This window comes from Dioscorea cayenensis, chromosome 1 (assembly GCF_009730915.1).
Source record: "Dioscorea cayenensis subsp. rotundata cultivar TDr96_F1 chromosome 1, TDr96_F1_v2_PseudoChromosome.rev07_lg8_w22 25.fasta, whole genome shotgun sequence".
NCBI classification, from domain to species: domain Eukaryota; kingdom Viridiplantae; phylum Streptophyta; class Magnoliopsida; order Dioscoreales; family Dioscoreaceae; genus Dioscorea; species Dioscorea cayenensis.
The window spans coordinates 2,934,492-2,960,257 of NC_052471.1; the positions used below are offsets into that span (position 1 = coordinate 2,934,492).

Genomic DNA, 25,766 nt, shown 5'->3' on the forward strand with positions numbered 1-25,766 from the left:
TGTGTCTTCATCTCATTTGATTATAAGTTTCTTGACGATAACACTTCTTTATTTCAACATAGTTCCCTCTCATTTTTGCATCCTTCAAATTTTATGTTTCATTCAAACAATTGAGCCAAATGTTTCCTCCTTCACAGTGCCATACACCATTCATAGGAAAGATCACCATATTTAGGTATTGAACCTAGCCCAGGTTGTAGACTCCCCCAAAATTTTACATTTGTAAGCCATTCACTATGACCTATGTATACAACCTTATATCACTTCTTACAAACAACGTGCCCTCCTTCCTACCAAGACTTTCCCATGAGATTGTAACAATTATTTCCATAAACTTGAGTGCAATTTTACAATTTATCTTTGTTAATACGGTATAAAAGGGCCAACCATATATTATATTTAGAGAAAACAAATCCCGCAAAATATCTTGTAGTTTCAGTAGATCACTAGAGCACTTTCAACAAACATGCCACAAATGGTCTATAAGACAAGGAATTAACATTTGTCACATTCGATAATTTATGCCCCCAAAAACATGGCCCGAAGTACATCAATCAATATTTGATATAAAAAGGTGTCTCAGAATACCGAGTCTAAATAAGGGATTATATATATATATACACCCTTGTAAAAAATCCTAGATTAGCCCTACACCCTTGTAAAGTTCCCTTTCATATATCCTCTTACAAAGTTGAGGTTCTTTCGCATATTCCCCTAATGATTATTAATACGTTATTAGATACAATCCTTTAACCAACTTAGTGAAAAGACCTTTATGCCTTTTAATAAGAAACCAAATCCTACACTTTGAATTTTTATTATCTCAAACAACTTAATTCAGGGCAAAAAGCAATATACACAGGTAATTATATTTCAAAAATATAAATTTAATTTAAAACTTAAAATGCCATAAATCATGTATTAAAAATATTACCTATAGAGGTATATGTGGTTTTTTAACAGTCTAAAGGTACACATTACAGAGGCTTAAGGCTTGAAAAGATATTCACCTGATTTCCATCTAATTTAATGCTAAATGAATCATTCACTTGACCCAAGCCTATGTGGGTATAAATATCAACTTTGCATCAGCATATACAAAAGGAGAAACTTTACAAGAGTGTATAAGTAATTTTGGTGTTTTACAAGGTTATGTATGTAAAAAAACATAAATATTTCATAACAGCTGAAGAACATGCAAAATAAATTCCAGAAAGACAAGGAAAATATACACTTCCTGTGCATAGTTAAGTATATCTTACTGTTTGAAAACTGCAATCGTCAGAGTGACAAACCAAAGAAGTCTGCTGCAATTTAAATTGCCAGTCTGGAACATATAAACCATATGACAACCCGACATATATGCCAGATAGAGAAAAGATGACAACCCTGTGACAAAAGAACAAGAAACCAAAATGAGGGGAAAATGGTTTTGCTTCTAATGTTTTTCCACTTAATATTATTAAGATGAGAAAGCATTAAAAAGTTACAGAAAAAGCCCTGGTAGCATATCAAGCACTAGAATAAAAACAATGATATTAACAGATGTGAACTCGAGAAAGAGCAAGATATTTGATATAGAGAAGAATATCCATGAACATAGATTAGATATGCAGCATGATCTGAGCCATTAGATCTAAATATAAATAATTGAACATCCAACAACAAAAACAAATATCGAAGGCTAGTGGTCTGAGTTAGACATTATAGAGTTCCCCCAAACTCAAGCACTTGGAGTGACCATGTTATTGTTTTTTATTCATCAACAAGAATGATGACTAAAAGAATCATGACAAGGAAAACCCTCGCTAGAAGGAGACAAAAAGGATGACTAAGAAAGAGAGAACAATCTAATCTCAATTTCCAAGAACGAAGGCATCAGAGTCATCATCATCTTCTTCATCATTTCATCTAACTTGTTAATCGGGATCTATCTTAATCCTAAGAGATGGACATATTTCTGCATCAACAGTTTGGCATCATCTGTAGGAAACATCACGAAATTTGATCATGGTAAGAAGCAAGCGTAACCGAAATCCATCTTAATCGGAAGAAAATTCATGGAGGTAACAATGCTTCGAATATGAAGAGAACAATCAGAACCAATTATCACTCCCAGCCTCCCACAACATGAAGATCAAGATCAAAGATACCGAGTTGGAAAAGAGATTGAGGTGTTCACTTAAGCTTTTCAAAAAAATGTGAAGCAGCACACGCACATTCCAAATTCCACAATTTTCTAAAAGAGAAAGATGAATTACCAAGAAATAGAATTACCTGAGCTGTTAGATCCAAATATAGATGATTAATCATCTAATGGTGGAAAACAACTGTGCAAGTTAACAGATCTTAATCTATAAGACCCGCAAGCTATAAAAGAGAATTTTCTTCACCAAGGTAACCAGAGATGTCCAATGGGTCATGCCAGGCCAGCAGCAAGCCAAACATGCACAGTTCTAACCGTGCCGAGCTTGCACAGCCCACAAACTCCCAGTGTTGGCCTCGCATGGTCCACAATTAATTTTTATAGTAAACAACCTAAATAGTCTCATCTATTTTCGCGCATTTCTATCACAATCACCTAACTTTAAACAGTTACGATTTGATCCCTTGCTTTTGTTAGGATAAAGTCACTCAAGCTTACAGTATTAATGGTGATCATATGTGGCTTGCCGTATTGTAAGCCACGTAAACCCTTAGAGGTGATTCTATTGTAAGCCATGTATGATTGTTGTTAACATCGTAAGCTCAGATGATCTTATGGAAATAAAAACTAAACATAGGAGACTAAATTGTAAATTTTTTAAGCTGGGTGACCGAAATAGAAAAATGCAAAAAAGGTAGAGGATTATTTAAGTTGTTTACCCTAATTTTTATTTTTTATTTAAATATGAAATCTCAAAATCTCAAAAAATCTAAAAAAAATTTAAAAAAATAAATAAAATTTGGAAGCATTTAGAAACGTTACCTTAAAAAAATCACACATAAAAACAAGAATCCATTAATAAGATATATATATATATATTAAGAAAAAAGGCAAAAGAGGGTTACAGGCCATGCTAGCTCACGAGTCATGATCCTTGGCCCAGCATGGTCCGAGAAATGTGCACCTGTGCCGTGTTTGGCTTGGGCACAGTAGTGCAGCACTATGATTAGGATTGGCACTGCCCATATCATTCTAGTGCTAGGCCTAGGTCAGGCCTAGCACCCAGTTGACATCTCTTAAGGTATCTATCGACCAGCTACTAAAGACCTCTTTTTCAAGTTCTTTCTCCTATTTCAATATCAATGGTCTAACTTATGTATTAAAGAGTTTTCCTTGAGCTCAAGCACTCGGAGTGACTCCATTGTTATTCTTCTTCATTTTTGTTAGAATGAACAATGACTAATAGTTTCATCCACAAGAAAGTCCCAACTGAAAGGAGACGAGAAAGATGACCAAAGAAGAGAGAGATCAATCCAACTTCATTTCCAAGAACAAAGGCATCGCCATCATTACCATCATATTCATTATTTCATCTGACCCATTAATTGGGATCTATCCAGATCCTAAAAGAGGGCAGATATTCTCGTCAACAATATTATTTGCTTAGAGGTGCAAAATAATATTCATTTGCAATTATCCAAACCAGCAATGATGTATAATCATGGCCAGTCAATTAACCTAATCCAAAAGCATTCATAATGTACCTAAGAGGTGTACATATGACAGATATGAAAATAATGTTAGCAAATGCAAGAGCAAATTACCTCCAGTATATGCCATCCCAACTAAAAATGAAGTTCACAATGTGAATTGCTTATAGGCATAGCAATGACTCAACCCCACTATCTTTCAATTTTGACCTACTTACGCACAAGCAACAAAAAAAGGATACCCATTCATTCTATGTTTGAAATTTCCTAACATGGCATTTCAATAACATCATCATGCAAATAACAACTCTAACAAATGTAACCAGCAAATACAAAAACCAGGACCAAAAATAAGAACTACAGATAACATTAAATTCAGCAGGTAAAAGCTAGTCATAAATAACTTTCCAATTTTATTCTACAAAATATACAAATTCCTACGCAACTTTAAGTCATAATATACTTCTTACCAATTAAGGAAATATTTCCAAAAAAAACCATTGCCTACATCCTTCCATATTAAGCTTGATGACCATATCTCACATAAGGCAGCAACAATGTATCCAATAGCAATCCTCTGCTCCTCATGACAAATAGCAGAATAAAAAGATTTATAAGTAATAGAAGAAAAGAATGACAATCAAAACCAAGCATGAGAAAATTCTTCTTAGCAGTTAAAGGACGAGAAAGTAATCATCTAATAATATTTATATTTAGTTCATCCAAAATCATTGAACCAGAGTACACTAGTTTCAGCATAAGGGATGGGGATACTACTTATTTTTAAATATATTAAGAGATCAACTTCTATAAGCATCATGATCCAATTTGGGACACATTATAAGTTTGCCTACTGAGAATATACCCATTTAGAAGCTTTATAGGAAAATTTTAAAACTTTATATTGATTACTTGGCAGTAATATATTTGGAAAAAAAAAACATGCATTAATCTAGAAGCCAATCTAAGCAGTAACCTGCAAGGACAAAATGAAAAGAACGCTCTAGAAAAGGAGAATTAAGAATAAACAATGGACCACAAGAATGAGAATAAGCTTTAGAATTTTGTGTTGCATCTTCAGTGTTAGGATGCTAAGAGACAATACTTTCCAAAACCATACAGTGGGAAGATGAAAGATAAAATAAAATAATAGAATGGTGAGCAATCTTGTTCAGTTTCCCTTACTCCTCCAATGAGCAAACATGTAAGACAATTCAAATGTATGTTTACAAAGAGTTTAAATAATAGTGCTCTATTATAGTTGCAATACCTTAGCAAAGCTCCACAACAAAATGAGATGACAATGATAAATGTTATATATTATTTTGGAACTCTCATGCCCTAAAGGAGAAAAATAAAGCTTAGTGTGTTTTCTTGGCCAACATAGTCCCATAGTCTGAAAGTTTTCAGTTTAGAGTCTCCAAACAAGAAATTAATTATTTTTTAACCTCCTAGATTTTAAAAGTGTTGGAAAGTATATTTAATGTTGAAAAATATTCTATGGAATCAGCATATTAGAAGAATATCTTATAGGCACTTATGTTGGGTTTCACTATCTCTTGTAAAAGGCATATGTACATACAGATGTAATTGTTTTTTTACGAATAGATAACACAAATCATTTCTGACATGGTATTAGAGCTACAGGAAAGCCTAATCAGCCTTCATTGTTGAAACAAGAAAGCGTTTCAGCAGGTCAGCCTTCAATGCCGATCACCACCATAAACTGCCATCGGCCTTCATTGCCGATAGCCACCATCACCTACTGCAGATCTACTCCAGATCTATGTTAGATCCACTCTAGATCTACTACAAATCTACTTTTTCACACTCAATCTGTAGCGGCCACCATCACTCATTCAGATCTATTGCAGATTTACTCCAGATTTGTGTTAGATCCACTCAAAATCTGCTACAGATCTGCTTCTTCACAACTACTACCAGCTGTGTCAACACCACTGCACCACCTCAAGCGACAGCCAAGGGCACTAGATCTGCTGCAGATCTAGTACCAAAATAGAGTAAATCAAGTAACTCCAGCTGTGCTACACCACAATATTCTCAAACTTGTCAAGTGGCCTTAATTGGCTAGAAAATTTCAAATCATGTCTGAAGCTATGTCTGGTGCGAACATGAATATGGCAAATGTACATCTTAATGGATTTTATCCATTTCAGGTTGCCTACCGGTTGAATGGAAAAAATTACCTGAATTGGTCACAACCAATTCGAACTATCTTGAAAGGAAAAGGGAAACTCAGCCACATTCTAGGTACCAAACCACAACCAGGAGATCCAAAATTTGATGCATGGGATGAAGAAAACTCGACGATAATGGCCTGGTTTGGAATTCTATGGCACTAGAAATAAGTAACACTTGCATGTTTTAACATACTGCAAAAGAAATTTGGGATGCAAACAAGGAAACATATTTCAAAGGAGGAGATGCAGCCGAAATTTATGATTTAATTATCAAAACATGGTTTAAGAAACAAGGGAGCCAATCAGTGACAGAATATGCTAGTCTACTGAAAAATTACTGCCAAGACCTAAATCAGTGCAGGTGCCTTATTATGGAGTGCAATGAAGATGCTGCAACACTAAAGAAAGTTCTAGAGAAAGAGAGCATATCAATTTATGACCGGTCTAAATGCAGAATTTGATCAAGTAAGGGTGCAAATTTTGGGTAAAAAAGGCATGTCTTCACTAAACAAAATGATATCTATTATAGTAGCAGAAGAAAGTAGGAGAAGAGTGATGTTAGAGCCTCGACCAAATGATAGCACAGCCATGATATCCAAGGGTTGTAAACCTCATCAATTGACAAGAGAACAATGTCCAAGTAACACAACTATAATACGAAAAGAGAGCAAGGATAATTTGTGGTGCACCTTTTGTAAAAAGCCAAGGCATACCAAAGATAAATGCTGGAAACTTCATGGAAAGCCCACTACTTCAACACAAAAGCCTTACAGGCAAGCCCATGTAATCATCCAACAAGAAGAACAAAAAGCCACTGATATTAGTTCCTTCAAAGCATAAATTGAACACCTAAGGAGCAAACTGAAAGTTCTGGAGAAATCTACAGGTGCAAGTTTGTTAGCCCATTCAGATATGTTTCCTTTCTCACATGATTTTAATGCCTCCGATAGACCATTTGAACAGTCACGGATTATAGACTCAGGAGCGACGACCATATGACCAACTCGTCAAAATTCTCACACATACTCCTTGTTCAAATAGTCAGAAAATCGTTATGGCCAATCGATCACTAAGCACTATAGCCGGAGAAGGTAGCATCGAGATTAATCCTAATTTGATTCTTGAAAGTGTGTAACATGTTCCTAAACTTCGTACTAGTCTTGTCTTAGTCTTCAAATTATCGAACGATTTGAATTACAGAGTAACCTTTTTCTTTCTCATTGTGAATTTTAAAACTAAAACTCGGGGAAGATGATTGAACATGCTAAAGCCATGAATGGATTGTACTACTTGGATGCACCTGGATCATGTCCCTATGCCTTAACCACAAATTTTGTTAATAAACTCTGGTTCTACCACAAACAACTTAATTAACCATCTTTTCCCATTTTGAAGGTTAAGTTTCCGCACTTATTTAAAGACATATAATAGCAACTTACATTGCGATGTTTGCAAATTAGCTAAGCATATAAGTGTAACATTTCCCACTAGCAATGCAAGAAGTATGATTTCTTTTTTATTAATTCCTAATGATGTTTGGGGACCATGTCACATTCCTAATATTTCTGGGGCTCGATGGTTTGTCATTCGTTGATGATTGTACAAGAGTCGCATGACTTTTCTTGCTCAAATCAAAATCTAATGTGAGTCACATAATACCTCAATTTTGCACCATGATAAAAAACCAATTTGGCACTCACAACAAAAAAATTTGCACTAACAATGCTAAAGATTATTTCAATAACCCCTTTTTCATCCTTTTTTTATCAAGAGGGGATTATTCATAAATCTTCATGTGCTCGCACTCCTTAGCAAAATGGAGTGGCTAAACATAAAAATAGTCACGTTCTTACCACCACTTGAGCATTCCTCTTCCAGAACAATGGCCCAAAACAATATTAGGGAGATGTCCTTACAACCACATACATTATTAACCGTATACCCTCAAGTGTTTTGCATTTTAAAAGCCCTATGGAAATCCTTTCCACATTTTACCCGGAAGTCAATGTAACAAACCATTTGGTCCCCAAAATAGTTGGGTGTGCCGCATTCGTTCATGTTCATTCTCATCAACAAAGGAAACTTAATCCGAGAGCCTTAAAATGCATCTTTGTGGGGTATTCTGCTTCTAAAAAAAGGCTATATATGTTATCATCCTCTACATAAACTTTGTATCTACAGATGTTACATTTGCAGAAACAAAACCTTATTTCTCTTTATCTTATCTTCAAAGGGAGCCTATATTGGAATATAAGGATATTGTGCCCTCAATTAACCTCAATTTCCCTTTCTTACCACCCAAATCGCCACAAGGAAATCCTCCATTCCAACTAGAAAAACAACAAAACCAACCTGCTTAGGAAAGCATACATGACCTGAGATTTACTCAAGTGTACTCGAGAGGGAAGAATCTAAATCCTGAGCCAAAGCAGGTTCAGGCATCAAAAACAAGTTTTAAGACTGAGTTAAGACTTGAAAATCATCCTATACAATCTGACATTGATATGCCTATTGCAGTCCGTAAAGGAGTCAAAGAATGTACCAAATACCCTTTTTATCCAATCTCACAATTTGTACCATATGATGGATGTTCACTATCTCACAAAAATTTCCTCAAGTCTAAATAGTGAATCTATCCCTAACACTTTATCTGAGTTTATCCTGTGAGAAATGGAAAAATGCCATGATTGTTGAAATGCAGGCATTGGAGAAATATCAAACATGGGAAGTAGTAGACCTGCCAAAATGGAAGAAGCCTATGCGATGCAAGTGGGTATTCACGATAAAATACCAAGCTGATGGAACAATAGAGAAGTACAAAGCAAGTTGGTAGCTAAGGGCTATACCCAAACCTATGGAATAGATTATCAAGAGATATTCACTATTGTTGCTAGGATGAATACAGTGCGAGTATTGTTATCTCTAGCTGCCCACTTCAATTGGTAACTACAATAATTTGATGTAAAAAATGCATTTCTACATGGAGACTTAAAAGAAGAGATTTATATGAAAATCCCACCGAGGTTCACAACAAGATCAAGTACAAACAAAGAATCCAAACTGAAGAAAGCACTCTACAAACTCAAACAATCACCTAGAGCGTGGTTTGGAAAATTTGTAGCAGTAATACAAGGCATGAATACAAGCAAAGCCAAGGAGACCATACTCGGACTTAAGGGAAATTACAGCCCTCTTAGTATATGTTGATGATATTATCATGACAGGTGATGATGACAAAGAAAAACCGATGTTGCAACAATGTCTACCTAAGGAATTTGAGATCAACAAATTAGGAAGATTGAAGTATCTTCTACGAATTAAAGTTGCCACTCAAAATCTGGAATCTTTATCTCACAACAAAAATATGTTAATGACATGCTAAAGGACACTAGTAAATTGGCATGTAAACCAGCTAGCACTCCAATTGACCCTAATCATAAATTAGGAACAGCATAACAAGATATAAAAGTAAACAAAGAAATGTATCAGAGATTAGTTGGGAGATTGATATACTTGTCACACACGGCCAAATATCGCCTATGCAGTGAGTGTGATAAGCTAGTTCATGCACAAACCTAAAGAGGTGCCCTTACAAGCAGCATATAAGGTGTAACACTACTTAAAAGGGACACCTGGAAAAGAAATCATGTTTAAAAGAAATGAAAAGTTACTTATACAAACTTATACTGATGCAGACAAGCGATAGACAGAAGATCTACAACATGATATTGTACTTTTCTTGGAGGTAATCTTGTCACATGGATAAGTAAAAACATAATGCGGTAGCAAGGCCAAGTGCAAAATCAGAATTCCAAGCCATGGCACAAGGAATATGTGAATTACTGAGGTTGAAAATTATCCTAGAAAATTTAAGGGCCAAATGGGATGGACCTATGCGTCTCTACTGTGATAATAAGTTGGTAATAAATATAGCACACAATCCAATGCAACATGATAAGACAAAACATATTGAAGTTGATAGGCATTTCATTAAAGAGAAGCTAGACAGTGGCTTGATATGTACACTAAATGTGCCTACTAGTTCACAACTCGCCGATGTGCTGACCAAAGGCTTAAATAATCCAGCCTTTAAGACTATCATTGCCAAGCTGGGAATGGATAATATCTATTCACCCACTTAAGGGGCAGTGTTGGAAAGTATATTTAATGTTGGAGAGTATTCTATGGAATCAACATATTAGAAGAATATCTTATAAACACTTATGTTGGGTTTCACTCTCTCTTGTAAAAGACACACACATATATATACATAGATGTAACTGTGTTTTTATACATATAACACAAATCATTTCTGACAAAAAGTACAAACTTTTTTTTTTTCTTTTGACAATGAGAAGAGCCAGAACAAAAGCTCAAATTAAAGAGGCAATGAAGAATTTCACCAGTAGGCTGCTGTATGTGGTCAATTCAAGTTGTGTTTAACAGTAAGGAGCATGTGATGCACAGGTATGTGATACAAGACATTGGCCAGTCTTATACAGGAATCAACATTAATCAGATTTAGATGTACAGTCATGTATTAAAGAAGATCTCCTAAGATATTTCCAAGTTCTTGTAACATGAGTGGTGTCTTGATCTAAAACTCTAAAATGGATTTAAAAGAGGAAAAGATGATTGCATCATTAGAGATATTGGAACTAAAAATAATAGATAAATATAAATAAATAAAAAAAACAAGAATTCATTTTGTACTGTATAATACCTGTAGAATACCAAGCCAGCGTACTTTATCAATGTCAACCCCAAAAGTTAAGGAATTTACTCCATGGAAGTAACCACCTAGAGCCAAGGAAAAAAAACTGAATATATAGACCAGGAAAAATCTTAGTGGATAGGGAAATAAAATACATGTTCGAAACCACACAAGCAAATAAACAAAATTAGCCTTAAATCCAAAAAAGGAAAAAAAAAGGAAACAGACACACAGAAATTTGTTAGTTGGATGACTGTAACAAGGTTCCACTAAAACAGCATGGTCATATAGTTAGACCAATCATGAGACAAAACACAAAAAATTAGTAAGTTGTTAAAGTCAAGCTTATTAGACCAAGGAATAGTCCCACATCGATTAAATTTATACAAGTCTAGGTTTCTCATCTTATAAACTTAAGGTTTAGAATTGGGCCCACATAATGCGTTTGGCTTGGATCTAACAAAGAGCATGGAAATGGCAGAAAAATAATCAATATTTGTCTTATAGCATTCTTATCATACAAATTACTCAAGTAGAAATGCAATATGATTAAGTTAAAAACTTCTGAATAGTTGATGAAGAATATGAGGGTTACTACTAAGGTTCTCATATAAGGCACTGCACAGGTTTCAAGGATCTAGAAGTTACAGTGGCATTCACCATTTAAGTTCTCTTTCCTTATATTTCCCTGAAAAAAAAGAGTTAAAGACAGAAAAAGGAATGGAGCACCTAATCTTTAAGGCTCAAAAGTGGTGTTTGATTGGGGAATAACTTGGATTCTCCCAACTTATTCCAACCTCATCAGCCAAACACCGCAAAGGGAATAACTTAAAAAGAAATAACTCTATTTATAAAATTTGATTATCTAAATAAATATAATCATTGATTAATACTAAATAGATTATTAGCTATTAATAAAATATCAAATCTTAATAAAAAAAACATATTTTAAATTAAAATTTTATTTAAATTAATATTAATTACACAAAGCTTGGGCAACTAGATTAAAAATTTTCCCTACAAAGTCCAAACCAAGTTCAAACTTCAAAACACCCCAAACTCAACTAATTCCAACTTACTTGTTCAACCCCAATCAAATACCATCAGAGTTATGTAATGAATCAAACCATGCAAAAAGCTATGCATAGAGTGAAAACTTGTGCCTTGTTTGACAATTGTATCGCTTGTTCAACAGTGAAAGCTCCTTTCCTAGGTCTAATGTATAAATCACTTAAATTCCTCCAGAAAAATACAAAACAAATCCATATATTTGTATTTTACAGCATTTCAATCCACCATAAATCATCTGATGGTGTCTATAAAGTATCATTTGATAGCTATGCATGCATAGAATGCAATAAACTTTAGATTGACAAGTATGCATATCATGTAATGAAAATGTTGATCCTTTATACATGTTGATAAGGTAATTTATTTATTTATTTATTAGACCAACTTAATGGCCAAACTCAAACAATTATCTTAAATGTTCACCTGGAATATGGAAATAGGCACATACAACCTAAGTTTGCTAAATAACAATAAACTGTGATAACAAAAAAACATAAAAAGGAGAAAATTTCCAGCTTTTGTTATACCTTGTAGAATAATACCAAGAAGAAAGAGCTTTATTGCCCTAAGACTTGCATTCCATGTTGCTTGGCCTTTGTTGGGTGTTATCTATGAGAATAAAAGAAAAGCTTGCTTCAATTACTAAGCTATTACAACTATAAAAAGGCAAAAAACAATTAGATAAAAGTGAAAAGAACGATTGATGGCAATCCTACAATACATAAAAACATGTAACAGATAATTGCTTATATAAATAACCCTGTACTCCATGGAAATATCCACCCAACAATTACAATGGAACAAAAAAAAGGGAAATCCCCACTATTTTTTCCTACGCTTGTAAGAATTGGTACATGAATGTAAGTGATAAAATTTCCACATCTAAAATTAAGTTTTGCATTTACATCCCTAAAAACTCATTGAGGGATTTCCAAATTTGTCAAAGCAAGAAGTGCTTTGATTATATGCTTTAATTATACAGGGGTATACCAAGTGTGATCTAGATTAGGTTACTATGGTGGCCGGTAGGCAAAACACATTAACTCAGGGCATACAATCACACAGGCAAATATGGATTTTTTTTAAAGGGTGGATCATAAGATACACTGATATGACTCCTCCATTACACACCTATTTTAGAAGGAAATCAAGAGAGTCACTAGGGGAGCACATGGAAATTGACCAAGTCAGCTTACATCAGTTTTTTCTCAGAACCATTTAGTCACTTTTTTATTTGTTTCTCTAAGTTTTAGGAGTTGGTTATTATCTTTGAGTTTAAATACTTATTTCTGGCCTTTTTTTTGGGAGGATTGAAGCCATTTGTTTTATTGTACTGGAGTCTTGTCCTCTCCAAACGGACAAAGTTGTTGAGTGTTTAAGATTCTTGCACTCAATTTGCAATAGAATTTCCTTTGCTCTCGATTTCCATCAGTAGCTCCCATCATACACTAAATATAAGAGTAATATATTTCATAATATATATGCGCATGACAGTTTTTCTGATTATATATCATATTAGTAATTCTGCAAACTTTAGATTATTCTTTTACAGTCTACTATTTACTTACAGTGGAACCATGAGGTTATGTGTTAATGATACAATTCCCTAGTTAACCATATGATAAACCCAGAACTTAATGGATTAAAGTCATTCACAAGAATCACAACCCCTAAATGACAACATGTTTGTTTAGGCCATACATCCAACATTGTTGTTTGTTGGTGTTGATGTAGCCATGAAGGAAAAGGTGGCATTAAGACTGTCACATCAATATTAAATTCTATCTTTTTAAAAACAAGAGTGCTGTATATATTTATTTAAAAATAATTAAAAAGTGTGTTGAAATGGGAAAATATACCACACCATTATATTTAAAAAATAATTAAAAGGATGTAGACATGGCAAATTGTGACGTGCCACATCAGCTGCCATGTGACTATATATATTTTTTTAAAATAATCACAAAGTTGCTGATAGGGCATATCATACTTCGCCACATTAGCACTTTCTTATAACAAAATAAAAAGTAGAATCTAATAATGATGTGGCAACTAATGTTGAACACTGCAACCAATGGTTACTGACATTAACTTCCACATTTGACATTAGCACACACAAATGGCAAGGTTAGACAGATGGATCAAAACAAATATTTCTCAAAATTCAGGAGACAATACAAACATTTTCATATTTTAAAGGCTGTTAGTGTCAATGCATCATAATAATCACATGGATTGGGAAGTTTGCCAGGGTACATTCTTACAATAGACTGATGCTTAACAACAAAATTCAGCGCACAACTAAAAAAAATAACTTCAAGAAGTGAGATTAAATACCTTGTAGACAAGCGAAAGAGATATCCCAGCTATAAAAAGAAAAAATGGCATCACAAAATCTGCTAAGTGTACCCCATTCCATGGCGAATGAGCAATGAATGGGAGAATAGAACCGCCATAATCAACAAATATCATGAGCTGTGATAAAGAATGTGAATAAATTGAATTCAGGAATCTAAAACTTCATTCAAAACATGACAGAATTTCAAGGTGTGATCACTTACCTACACATATAAGAGCTTTTTGGCCATGTAGTATGTGTGCCGAACTTGTAGCTTATAATACATATGTGGGTAAATCCGGCACTTGGGTCAGTTAAGTGGCCCACTTACATGCAAGGTATAAGTTTACAACCATGAATGTGGATTTGCACACGAATCTCAATCTAACATTCACACAAGCTTCTATCAACTAATGCAAAATACACTTCATAAATGCTAATTTTAGTACTCTTCAATCAAAAAGTATATGCGGGGTACAAAAGGTTGATTAACTAGTATTATTTGTTCACACAATCATACAGCAAAATAAACACTTTTCATGTAAAAAGATGTGAATCTACCTAAACAAAATTCAATTACATCAAGCCAAATAGGTCCTAAGAGAATCAAGCCTAAGTCTAAGGCAGGAGAAATGGGGACATCAGAATTACTAGAACTTTAAGTTCTATTTCTAGAGAATAAAAATCAGTTTGTTCTACTTAACTCATATTCAACCATTAATTTGTTCTCTAACCTTCCTATCATGCCAATTTAACCCACCAAGTCCCAAATTTTGTCCAATGTGCACCTCATATGGCAATGGGGTGGATTTAGCCGAGGGTGCCATTCCCAACCCCATTTCCAAATCCCATATCTATAACGGGGTGTGGATTCCCTGTCCCCGCTCATCTCCTCAGGGCTGAGGATGTGCTAGGATCCCGTTTCCATTTAACCATGTATTCAAATTTTTAGCATCAAGTACGTATATGCATATATACATATACATATAAATAAATAAATAAAAATAATTTAAAAATAAGCTTTAAATAGAGAATATATGAATTTTATAATTATGAAATTTAATTATAATAACATAAAATAAAATATCAGGACTAATTATAAGGTGGTTATAGGAAACAAGGTGGGGACAGAAATCAGGAAGGGTTTTTCTTCGACACTCCCGATCCTCAGTCCAAGCTAGACTGGGATCCCATCTACCACCCCAGGCCCAAAGAAACCCTAGAAATCGCGGCTGATTTCCATCCCTACATATCAAAACTTGTCTAAATTGGTGGTTAATAATACATTTTTACCAACCATGTGATGTGATGGCTAACAAGTGCAATAATTATCAATGTACAGGCAAAATTATAGGCATCTGATTTGAAACATAATTACTAAAGTCATAATCAGATGAATTTAGACGAGAAAAGGTTCAAAAAACCATTTTTCCAACACTAAAAATTAAATTTCCTGCAAATTAGTAAATCATGCAAGCTTAGGGGTCCACAATGGATCAATTCCCAAACTCAATCGTGTTCCAGCCATACCAAATCACATCTTCATGATAGCCAAAAAGGAAAAGAGCCCACAGGTTCTTGAAAACATCTCATTTCAACCCAGACCCCCCCTGAATCACAAGATGGACATGGAAAAACATGAAAAAAGAGAGACGAAAAGAGAAATTTACAGCGATTGAGAGACCGCGGAAAACATCGAGCGAAGCGAGCCTAGGGCGTCTCTGTTTCGTCTCTCTGGGACCTTGGCTTTCTCGGCTTTCTTGGCTTTCTTGGCTTTCTCCAGGCCCGCCGCTCAGAGGTACGAAATCCGCCATTGCGAGAGAGAGAGAGAGAGAGGATTGATTCTTAGGGCACGAAGGCGGAGAGGTCGGAGCAAGAAGATCGGTGATTTCCACGACTTTGTGCCGTTGTTTCGCCATTTTGATTCCATCGATTTGATTTGCCACGTGTCCGATACGAAGGATTGGGACCCACGACGGAGAACGTGGGCCCAGATATTTCGAATGATGTTGCGTGGCCGGTGGTTATTGGTTGGTATCTAAATTTTTTCAAGTTGGCGGTGAGAGTGATGGGTCTGTTGATTAGCGAATCAAGAGCTGACACCTGGCACAGATAGTAATTTGTTTGAAAAGGACACGAAACTAACTGGTTGTCAAGTGAAATCTCAATTTGTTCCTAAGTATAATCACCAATCCAATACTTCTCTATCTTTTCTTTTGGTCTCTTTACTCATAAATGCTCCCAACTAATTAAAAATATTTGGAATTGAAAAAATAGTTATAAGTTTCACTTCTCTATAGTGATTGAAAGTAAATCACTTTATGTGTTTTTGATATCTATTTTGGAAGTAAAAAAAAATTGATGAAAATGATGATTTTTTCACTTTTAATGTTTATTTCGCTTGATTAAAACCCCTTCGGTCCATAATTGTTTGGTGTGTAAGCAATGTATAGATGACATGACAATTCCAAATAAAAAACATGGGCACCTACCATTTCAAGGACTTTTATTGTTATTGAATTAATACCAGAGCTCTGATTATGTTTTAAGAATTTTTACATATCCAACTAGATCATGAACACTTGTGCGCAACAACAAAAAATTGGGGTTATCACTGCAATATGATGGATTTTTACTTGCCAACCCCTTACTAATACAGAAATCATGAGTCACTCTGATTTTTCCAAAAAGCAGAGGACTCATGAGTTCGGAGTATAATTGGACATGATTATCCAGTACTTTTTGGTTTATTTGTCCCTGACATTTTAATTCTTAAAAAAAAATTACAATTTTACTATTATTTTTTTTCTCTTCTTGTAAAGATAATTTCATCAAAGCTAGACGAGTTTGTCTCTTTTTTTTATGAACCACATACTAAGCACGCAAACCTTGTAAGAATTTTTCATGATAGTAGAGTCCGCAAGGTAAAACAAATGCCTTCAACTAGTGAGGATTTATTTATGGCATAAAGCGCTTGCTTAGTGCTGATAAGTTCATTTTTTCTTTGGAAGTTTGGGAGAAGATGAAAAAAATTAAGATAAATTAAAAAAAATTGATAAAATAATAATTTACAAAAAAAAAAAAAATCAAGGTGAGTAAGATATTATTTTAAAAACTCAAGGACTCATTAGGTAGGGGGAGCTTATAAAACATGAAGGCCTTAGGTAGAGGGAGCTTATAAAACATAAAGTCCTTTTTGAAATTTACAAAGAGGTTCTACATTTTTTTTTTTCTATTTTCCAATATTACTCATCATTTTTCCCTGATTTTCTAGAATATTTTTTTTATCTTTTTTATTTATATAAAGAATGTAATATATATTATTTAATATATAATTTCTAATTTCTAGCAAATAAATAATGTGATTTTTTATAAATAAAATAAATATCTCTGATGATGCTTTTTTTTTCTAAAAACTAAGGATGCATTATGTATATAAATAGTTAATTTAAATTAGAGCATGAAAAAAAATGTTTCAAATCAAATAAAACTAAAGCCTGAAGGAGAGGTAAAATATAATATTTGAAAAGTTGGGACGTGGCCAATAATTTCACTATTATTTAAGGATTGGCAAGCATCAATCTCTAAATTTGTCTTAATCAGGTCACATTCCCCAAATGCTCTTAGTTTTGATTTTTTAGCCAAAAAAAAAAAATCATTCTGATCACTCAGCTACATAAGAAATTTTTTTTATAATTATTTTTTATTAAAATTTTGGAAAAAAATGATTTAACAATGTGGACAACCCACGCATGTACACCTAAAATCCTCAATTATTTTTTTAAAAGAAAGTCGAACATTCGTTGTTGCCATGAGAGTAATTTGATTTTTTTATTATATGTATATATAGAAGATGTTTTCTTGACGTTCCATTGAAAGTTAACCAATCTAGCCAAGGCATACAATATAAAAACTATAAAAAATATAAAAAAAAAAATACAAAACAAAGCTCTCTTGTAAGTTGTTTCAGAATAAGAGATTAGTGACCAAAAAAATACTCACTCAAAAAATTAATTAAAAACAAAACTCAAAAGCCAGCCACATGAAAAGAAGAAAACCAAATGACTAACTCTTCAGTGAGCTCTTCTCTCTTTGAACCCTGCCCATCTACACACACCCTGCAAAGAGGGCAAGTTCTTTGGCACAATGCAAGCCATCTGTTAACACATTCCCGGTGAAACAAATGCCGGCATGGCAACTTCCTTGTCGCCGCTCCTCCGGCCAAGCTTGACAAACAAACACAGCAATCTTCGTCCTCATCGAAGGCTTTGTTCGGCTTTTGGACGACGACTTTCTCTGTAAAAACACTCCCCCTCAATCTCAGGGTCTTCATAACAAATGATATAATGTTGCTCATAAGAACTTCCACTTGTGCATGTATAGAGCTAGCAATGTGTTTTGTGTGTGTATGTGTGTGAATGTTTGATATATTGTATTTAAAAAGAGTGATTTTTTGAGGGAGTTAAGGTGTCTCTGTGGTTGATGCATTTGCTTGATTTATAAGGGTAGGTGAAACTGAATGACATGTTTGGATATTTCAAAGAATGGTGGTTACACCTAAATCAAAAGTTCATTACTTTGAAACTAAGATTTGTGAGAGTTTTGTTTAGTATAATGTTGATTTTGTTTTTTTGTAAAACAAGCTATTGCTAGATAGTAGATTAATATTATCAACTCTTTCTCTACTATTTAAAAATAAAAACAATTAACAAAAACAAAACAATGACTCAAAACAATTCACCAGCAGTGGAATAAGAATACAACCAAATAAGATAAAAAAAAACTATTATGCTTGTCCAAAAAAGGCCTATGTTAGCAAGATAATATTAACTGATATAAAAAGTGGCCTCAAGATCAGATTTGTAATGGGGCTAATTTTCAGGGCTAATAGCTAATAGTCACGGACTATGCTTGATTCTCAGCACCAATTCTTTCGCTTTTGGTTTTCAAAGTAAATTTTTCTTGATTGTCAACTCTATTGTTTAACATGAAGTAGTCATCAATGTTGGAATTCATGGATTATCAATAGATTGTGAATTGTTCAATTTGGATGTGTTTGTGTGCTGGGGAGAAGTAGATGAGTTCAATGCTTCAAGTTTGATAAATAAGCTTCTAAAGCTCATTTTTAAAAACATTTTAAATCTTTCATAACAAATTTAATCAAAAAATAATTAATAAATTTCAACAACCAAAGTTGTGAATTCGATTTCATTTCCACCACTTTCATGGGTACCCTTTTGCAAACAAATTAACATACTACCTCTAGCCCTCTCCATAGGGTCAATTTATATATTTTTTCAACCTTTTATCTTGGCTTATATTTGAAATTCTTCATAAATAATAGTGTAATTTTTTTTCTCAAATATTTCACATTGAATACAATAATGAATTTATTAAAAGTTTTACCATTAATAATTGACTTAAATAGAGGTGATGAACTATAGCTAAATGGTCTTGTTTCTATAGAATAAATATCTTTAACCGGCTTGTTCAAGATGATAAGATCTCGACTTTAGTCAATCTAGCAAAATGAGGTTGTAATAGATTGCTAATAACTACATGTCTACTTTGCCACGTTGCACAGAAAATTACCAACTATCTTTTCCTCAAATACCCATTGACCTTCATTTAAGTCAATTTTTTTTTATCTATCTTGATAGATTAGCACCCCAAGCAAGGTATAGTCCTCTCGGAGGATTAACATCAAGAAACACCTTAAGGATCGGTATTTGGGAACTCTTTTTTTTTTATTATTAAAAAAAGCTAAAAGCTAAAAACAAAACTCAAAACAAAAAAAAAAACAAAACAAAACAAAAACAAAAATAAAAAACAAAACAAAACAAAAAAACAAAAGAACAAATTAAAACGAAATGTTTCTCAAGGAGGATAAGTCTTCAAGCCAGGCAGGCTGGTCTTTCCCTTGTAGGAAGAGGGAAAGTGTTGGATTGGATCTTCCAAAATTTGCAAGAGCATCAGCGATGTCACTATCTTCTCTAGGGATGGTTTCAATGCTAATATGAGAGAAGCCTTCCAGATTCTTTTTCAGCTTTGAAAACTTAGAGTTTGTATGGCAGGCAATACACGAGCTATAATTCTTCATGAGTTGAGTAATCTCTGGACAGTCACAACAAACTCGATCTGGACTCATCCCCTTGAGGCGCAAACTTTAAGGGCTAGATCGATTGCAGTAAGCTCCGCCATAATGGGTGTGTTAAAAGTAGCTCCCTCAGCCCCTACAATCAAAATAGTACTAAAATTAGTAATGATAATGAAATTCAGGCCAAAAGAAGAAGTTTTGGAGCTCCAAGAGGCATCTGTGTAGATAGAAATAAGAGAGGCATTGCGAGTAAGCTTAGGACACTCCCTGCAAGTATTGTTGGAGAATTTGATAAGATCTTTGCACTGCGACCAGGCTCTGTTTACAGTAGTCTTAACATTTACTGGCAGATTTCGGAAGATTAAATCACATCGATGTTTCCAGATTAACCAAGCAACTGTGGCGATCAAAGCTTTGTTCAAGGACTTAGCATCAGGGGGAAGAGATCTCTCAACAAACCAAGCCCCAAAACTAAGATAATTTAAGTCAATGTTGAGTAATCCAACTATACAACAAAGCTCTTGCCAACAGGACTAGATTTTGGGGCACTTCCAAAGTAAATGCTATGCAGTATCCTCAATAAGTCCATAGAAATAACATGAAAAGATTGTGCCAATGTTAAGCTGATAAAGGTAATCGCCAGTGGGAAGCTGGCCATGAGCTAGCTTCTAAATAAAGATCTTAACACGAGGCAAAACAGGAAGCCTCCAAATATCTTGCCAACCTTTCTACACATCAGTAGTAGAAGTTAATTTATTAATATGATTATAAACTGCAGGAGCAATGGAAGCATTACAAGAAGGAGGGCTCTAGATCCAAAACTTTTTTTTCATCAGAAACAAATTTGATTTTAGCAACCCAATCCTAATCCAAGGAGGAGCCCACCAAATTTTCCAGGTTTTCAACACAAAAGCCATTTGAAGAGATGAAATCCAAAAAATGAAGATCTTCAAATAGTATGGACATATTCTAGAAAGTTGGCTTGTGGGAAATCTAGTCTGTAATAAGGCTTCAAAAAATCAGCAGAATTGCATATCGTCTTGTAGAACCAAGAAGAAAGAGCCACTTTGCCTGGGTTCCAAACATGCCAATCATTATTCTTATATTTTAAAATATCAATCCATATTTTGTTTTCAAAATTGAGAATGGAAAAAATATTTTTGGCTATAAGCGAGTGTTTGACCAGTCTTAGATTGCAAAGACCCAGCCCCTTCTCGGGTTTGCTAAGTGTAGCAACTGTCTAACCCACAAAGTGGAAGGCTATATTATTGCTTGTCCTACCCAGAGAAAATTCCAAGCAGTCTTGGAGATTTGGGCCAAAATAGTATTAGGCGGATGCATAACTGAATGGATGTAATTTGGAATGGCAAAGAGGCACTGTTCAGAAGAGTAACCCTGCCAGCAGTAGAAACAGAAGAATGATTCCAAGAGTGAATGACATTGCTAACTCTATGAGGAATATGCTGAAGCTGGCTTATCATAAGTCTTTTGTGAGAGATAGGAATACCCAAATAAGTAAAAGGAAAACTCCCTAAACTTATACCCAAGATCCTAGAAATAGAATTAGAGAGATTTTTGTTACACCATGATGGGATATAGATAGCTGACTTATGAAGGTTAGGGCGCTGAGCAGTAAGGTCCTGAAAGAGATTAAGATAAAGAAGACAATTTCTGGCGGAGACTCTAGAGGCCTCAGTGATTAAGATTAAGTCATCAGCGAACATTAAATGATTGAAGTTTCTAGAAAGATTTTTGCTGAAATCATGAACTAAATTTAAGGAAACAACTTTGTTAAGAATAAAAGAGAGATTTTGGGAAACTAAAAGGTACAAGAGAGGGGAGATAGGGTCACCTTGTCTAATACCTCTAGTACTTTTAATCCAATCAGAATGGCGACCATTGATAATAAAGAAAATGAGGCAGAAGAGAGATATGATTGAATCCAGGTAATCCAGGTATCAAGGAATTTCATTCTTCGAAGGGTAGCAATAATAGCCAACCATTCAACAGAATCAAAGACCTTTTCAATATCAATTTTGTAAATCATCCTAGGGGGACATTATTTTCAGTTTCCAGGCTATGGACAATCTTCTGGGCTGCGATTATATTGTCATAAGAGCTACGCTCGAGGAGAAAACCACTTTGTTCAGGCCCAATGAGATTGTTAATAACAAGACTAAGCCGATTTGAAAGAATTTTGGTAATAACTTTATAGCAAACATTACAAAGAGAAATTAGTCTGAAATCAGTGACAGAGACTAGGTTGGTTTTTTTGGAATTAAGATGATGAAAATTTTGCTCCAAGAAGGGGGAGAATACCATTGTTGAAAAAATTGGCAATAGCTTTAAAAAAATGATCTCCAATTTGATTCTAATAAAAGATATAGAATTCAGAATTAAAACCATCAGGACCAAGAGACTTACCATTAGGCATAGACTTAAGAGTTTTATAGACTCTCCTTTGGAAATAGGTCTAATTAAACTCTCAATGTCTAAGTCATTGAGTATAGGAGGAGATGGAGGACCAAAGATTCTAATAAAAATAAATAAAGCAATTTTCTATGTTAGTTTGATCGGTATAGATGTTACCCGAAATATCCTTGATTTCTCTAATTTTGTTTTTGTGTTGCTGAATTTTAACAAAATTGTGGAAGTATTTGGTGTTTCTGTCCCCCTTTGTCATCCATTGGATCTTGGCTCTTTGCCCCAGTAAATGTTCTGTTGCCTCAAGAAGGCATTGTGGTGGTTGCACAGAGCACGAAACCAAGTAGCATGCCAATCACAAGAGTGGGTAGCATCCTCCTGTTCGACCTTTCTAATCTTTTCCTGAATGTTGTCAAGCTCATTGTCCAAATGGCACAATCCAGACTTCTTCCACCTGCAAAGATTATATTTAGTACAAGAAATGTAATGCATGAAAGAATGCATAGGAGAGGAGGTGGAAGACACATTAGACCAGGCATTAAGGACACTGTTATGGCAACCTTCATAGTCAAGCCAGAAGTTATCAAAATGGAAAATGTTTTTAACAAAGGAGGTAGGGTTATGGACACTTAGCAGCATTGGAGAATGGTCTGAGTTAGTTCAGGAAGATGATGATTTGTGAAGTCTTGGTAGCGGAGGAGCCAGTTGGAGTTTGCGAGAAACCGGTCAAGACTTGCCCATCTACAAGCAAGACCATATTGGTTGTTACACCATGTGAAATGTGCGCCTGAAAAACCAAGATCATGAAGGTTATTGTTAATAATGAAATTAGAGAAATAAAAGGAATAAGAAGCATAATTTCTAAAACTTCCCCCTTAATTTGTGTTCATCAGAATAAAAAAAATGGCATTAAAAATCCCCACTAAGGAGCCAAGGAGAAAAAAGAAAAGAGATTTTTGAGAGAGAATTCCAAAGGCCTTTGTGTTAGGAGAGGGATTGAGAGTTGTAGACCGTAGTGACAATCCACATCTCATCGTTGGAGGAGATCACAAGATGCAGGGCTAATCTAGTCACTGAAATCGGAGTGACTCTTCCAATGCCTCTCTTCCATAACACAGTAATTCCTCCAAAAAACACATTAGAGGGGATGGCCGCCCATTCCCAACACATTTTGATTTTATCACATAAACGATGTACTCTGGGAATAGTTGCTTTCGTTTCAACCAAACAAAGGAAATCTGGCTTCTTGTTTGGGAACTCTTGAGAGGGCTATCTTTTGAAATACCTTGCTAGGAAGAAATAACCACATTTGTAATTAAGGGGGTGTTTGGTTAGATGTAATTCTAAATGCAGTGGATTTTCAATTACAATGTAACTAGAAATACTTGGATTTGAAAATCCAGTAATGTAGAATCTGGTGTTTGGTTGGATGTAATTGAAAACATTGTATTATAGAATTTGGTGTTTGTTTGGATGTAATTGAAAATATGGTATTACAAAATTATATTTTGTTTTTAAACATAATTATTAATAAACTATTTAATAAAAATTGTTATGATATTAATTACAATGTATTAGTATATTTTATTAAATAATTAGGTCAAATTATTATGATATTAAAATAACCAAATTATTAAGATAATAATTAACCAATTCTTAAGAATTTCCCGATTGCAACTCCTTCAAATGCCCTCCGTTCGTCCCTCATTTGCCTCCGCCTCCACCTCCACCGTCATCTCCGCCACCACCATCTCCATCACTCCCACCACCATCACCTCCGCCACCACCCCTACCACCTCCGTCATCTCTATCTCCACCACCACTGCCAACGCCGTCCCTGTCGCAACCATCGTCATCTCAATCCCCCCACCAATGCCGTCCCTTTTGTAGCCTCCCCGGTAATAAACTCGTAGTTCAAAAAATCCTTCGTTTGGTACACCAGCAAGATCCCTGAATGCCCCTTGTCCTCCTTCGTTCTGATCACGAACCGCCACGCCTCGGCCTCCTCGTCGTACCACGCCGTGGTCGGATCCCGAAAATCCTTCAGCCCCACGTCGGGCGGTGGGATGAGGACGGGCTTCGCTTCTAACTTGTATGGACGAGTTGGTAGATCGGCGGAGCATGATATGGTGCAGAGATGGTTGGAATTAATGGAAGGTGAGGGATTCTCAAATAAAGTATTTGGTTTTACGGCCAATTTGGCCGTAAAACCAAATCCTTTATCCGTACAATTAGAAGGTATTTGAAGTTGCATCAGGAAAAGAGAATTCATACAAACAAACAATGGATTTTGGCACTTAATGTATTTAGAGTTACATGTAACTCTAAATACATCAAAACAAACACCCCCTAAACATATTCCCAAGATCCCATATTCCTCTGTTAGAATCAAAATCAATCATATGTTTCTTTTTTATATATCTGCAGCCTCAAATACCCAATAAATAAGTAAAGTTAGAGTTGTTTGTGCTAATAATCAAATGAAGATTCGACTTCATAGGGGTCATTTACCTTAGCATCTAATGAACTGGGCCAACACTAGACTCAATAGTCCTTAAAAACTTTCTTTAGTGCCATATTTGATGGACAACCTATCCCAGCTATTCGTTTATTAAGTCTCACTGATATCTCCTATTAACTTGTTGATTCGCTTCTAATAGGCCCTACCTTACCTCTAAAAGATTAAGTGGCACAATTTTGTACTTTAGTTGTTTTATTTTTTTTTAAAAGCTTATTTTTGTAGTTGTCTTCTATTTTTTTTAATAAAGTTGTGATTCATCCACTCTCATTAATTAATTAATAAATAATAATAATAATAATAATAATTGTAAAATAATGTGAGAAGAAGCAATAATTCTCATTAGGACAACAACCCAATAAATAGATACATGAATATGTAAAAGTATGTATGAATAGGAAGATACAAGGTATATATACACATATGTTATACATATAGGTATGTTACTCTAACACGCCCCCTCAAACTCACAGTGGGTTGTAAACCGAGAGTTTGTCAACTAAAAGCTGAAATTGAGCGACAATATGTGCCTTAGTGAAAAAATTAACAAGCTGTTTTGTAGAGCCAACATACGGAAAAAGAATACTGTCAGTGATAAGTGTCTAAATGTACGTATTTTAGTGTATATATTTGATGTATTTAACATGTATTTCTATAAGAATTGATGCCCGTTTTGTGCTTAATCATGTGTTATTTGCTTTGCAGGGCACAAAAACGCCATGGAGGACATAAAGATACAATTTGGGCAAAAAAGAGAAGAAAACCAG

The 25,766-nt window shown here is 34.6% G+C and overlaps 1 protein-coding gene across 2 annotated transcripts in view; it reads right to left on the reverse strand.

Annotated features, from left to right (window-relative positions):
* LOC120259026 (heparan-alpha-glucosaminide N-acetyltransferase-like) overlaps positions 1–16,015 on the reverse strand; it is a 43,814-nt gene extending 27,799 nt beyond the window's left edge. The window contains exons 1-7 of one of the 2 annotated variants that reach the window (XM_039266564.1): positions 15,631–16,014; positions 14,184–14,344; positions 13,960–14,097; positions 12,150–12,231; positions 10,561–10,637; positions 4,107–4,213; positions 1,263–1,389 (exon numbers count right to left, since the gene is read on the reverse strand). In XM_039266564.1, coding sequence (XP_039122498.1) covers positions 1,263–1,389; positions 4,107–4,213; positions 10,561–10,637; positions 12,150–12,231; positions 13,960–14,094 — 528 coding nt within the window. In that variant the 5' untranslated portion in view covers positions 14,095–14,097; positions 14,184–14,344; positions 15,631–16,014. Of the gene's footprint in view, positions 1–1,262; positions 1,390–4,106; positions 4,214–10,560; positions 10,638–12,149; positions 12,232–13,959; positions 14,098–14,183; positions 14,345–15,630 lie in introns of both variants that reach the window. The other variant, XM_039266555.1, reaches the window with a different exon arrangement.
* Positions 16,016–25,766: the final 9,751 nt, after the last annotated feature.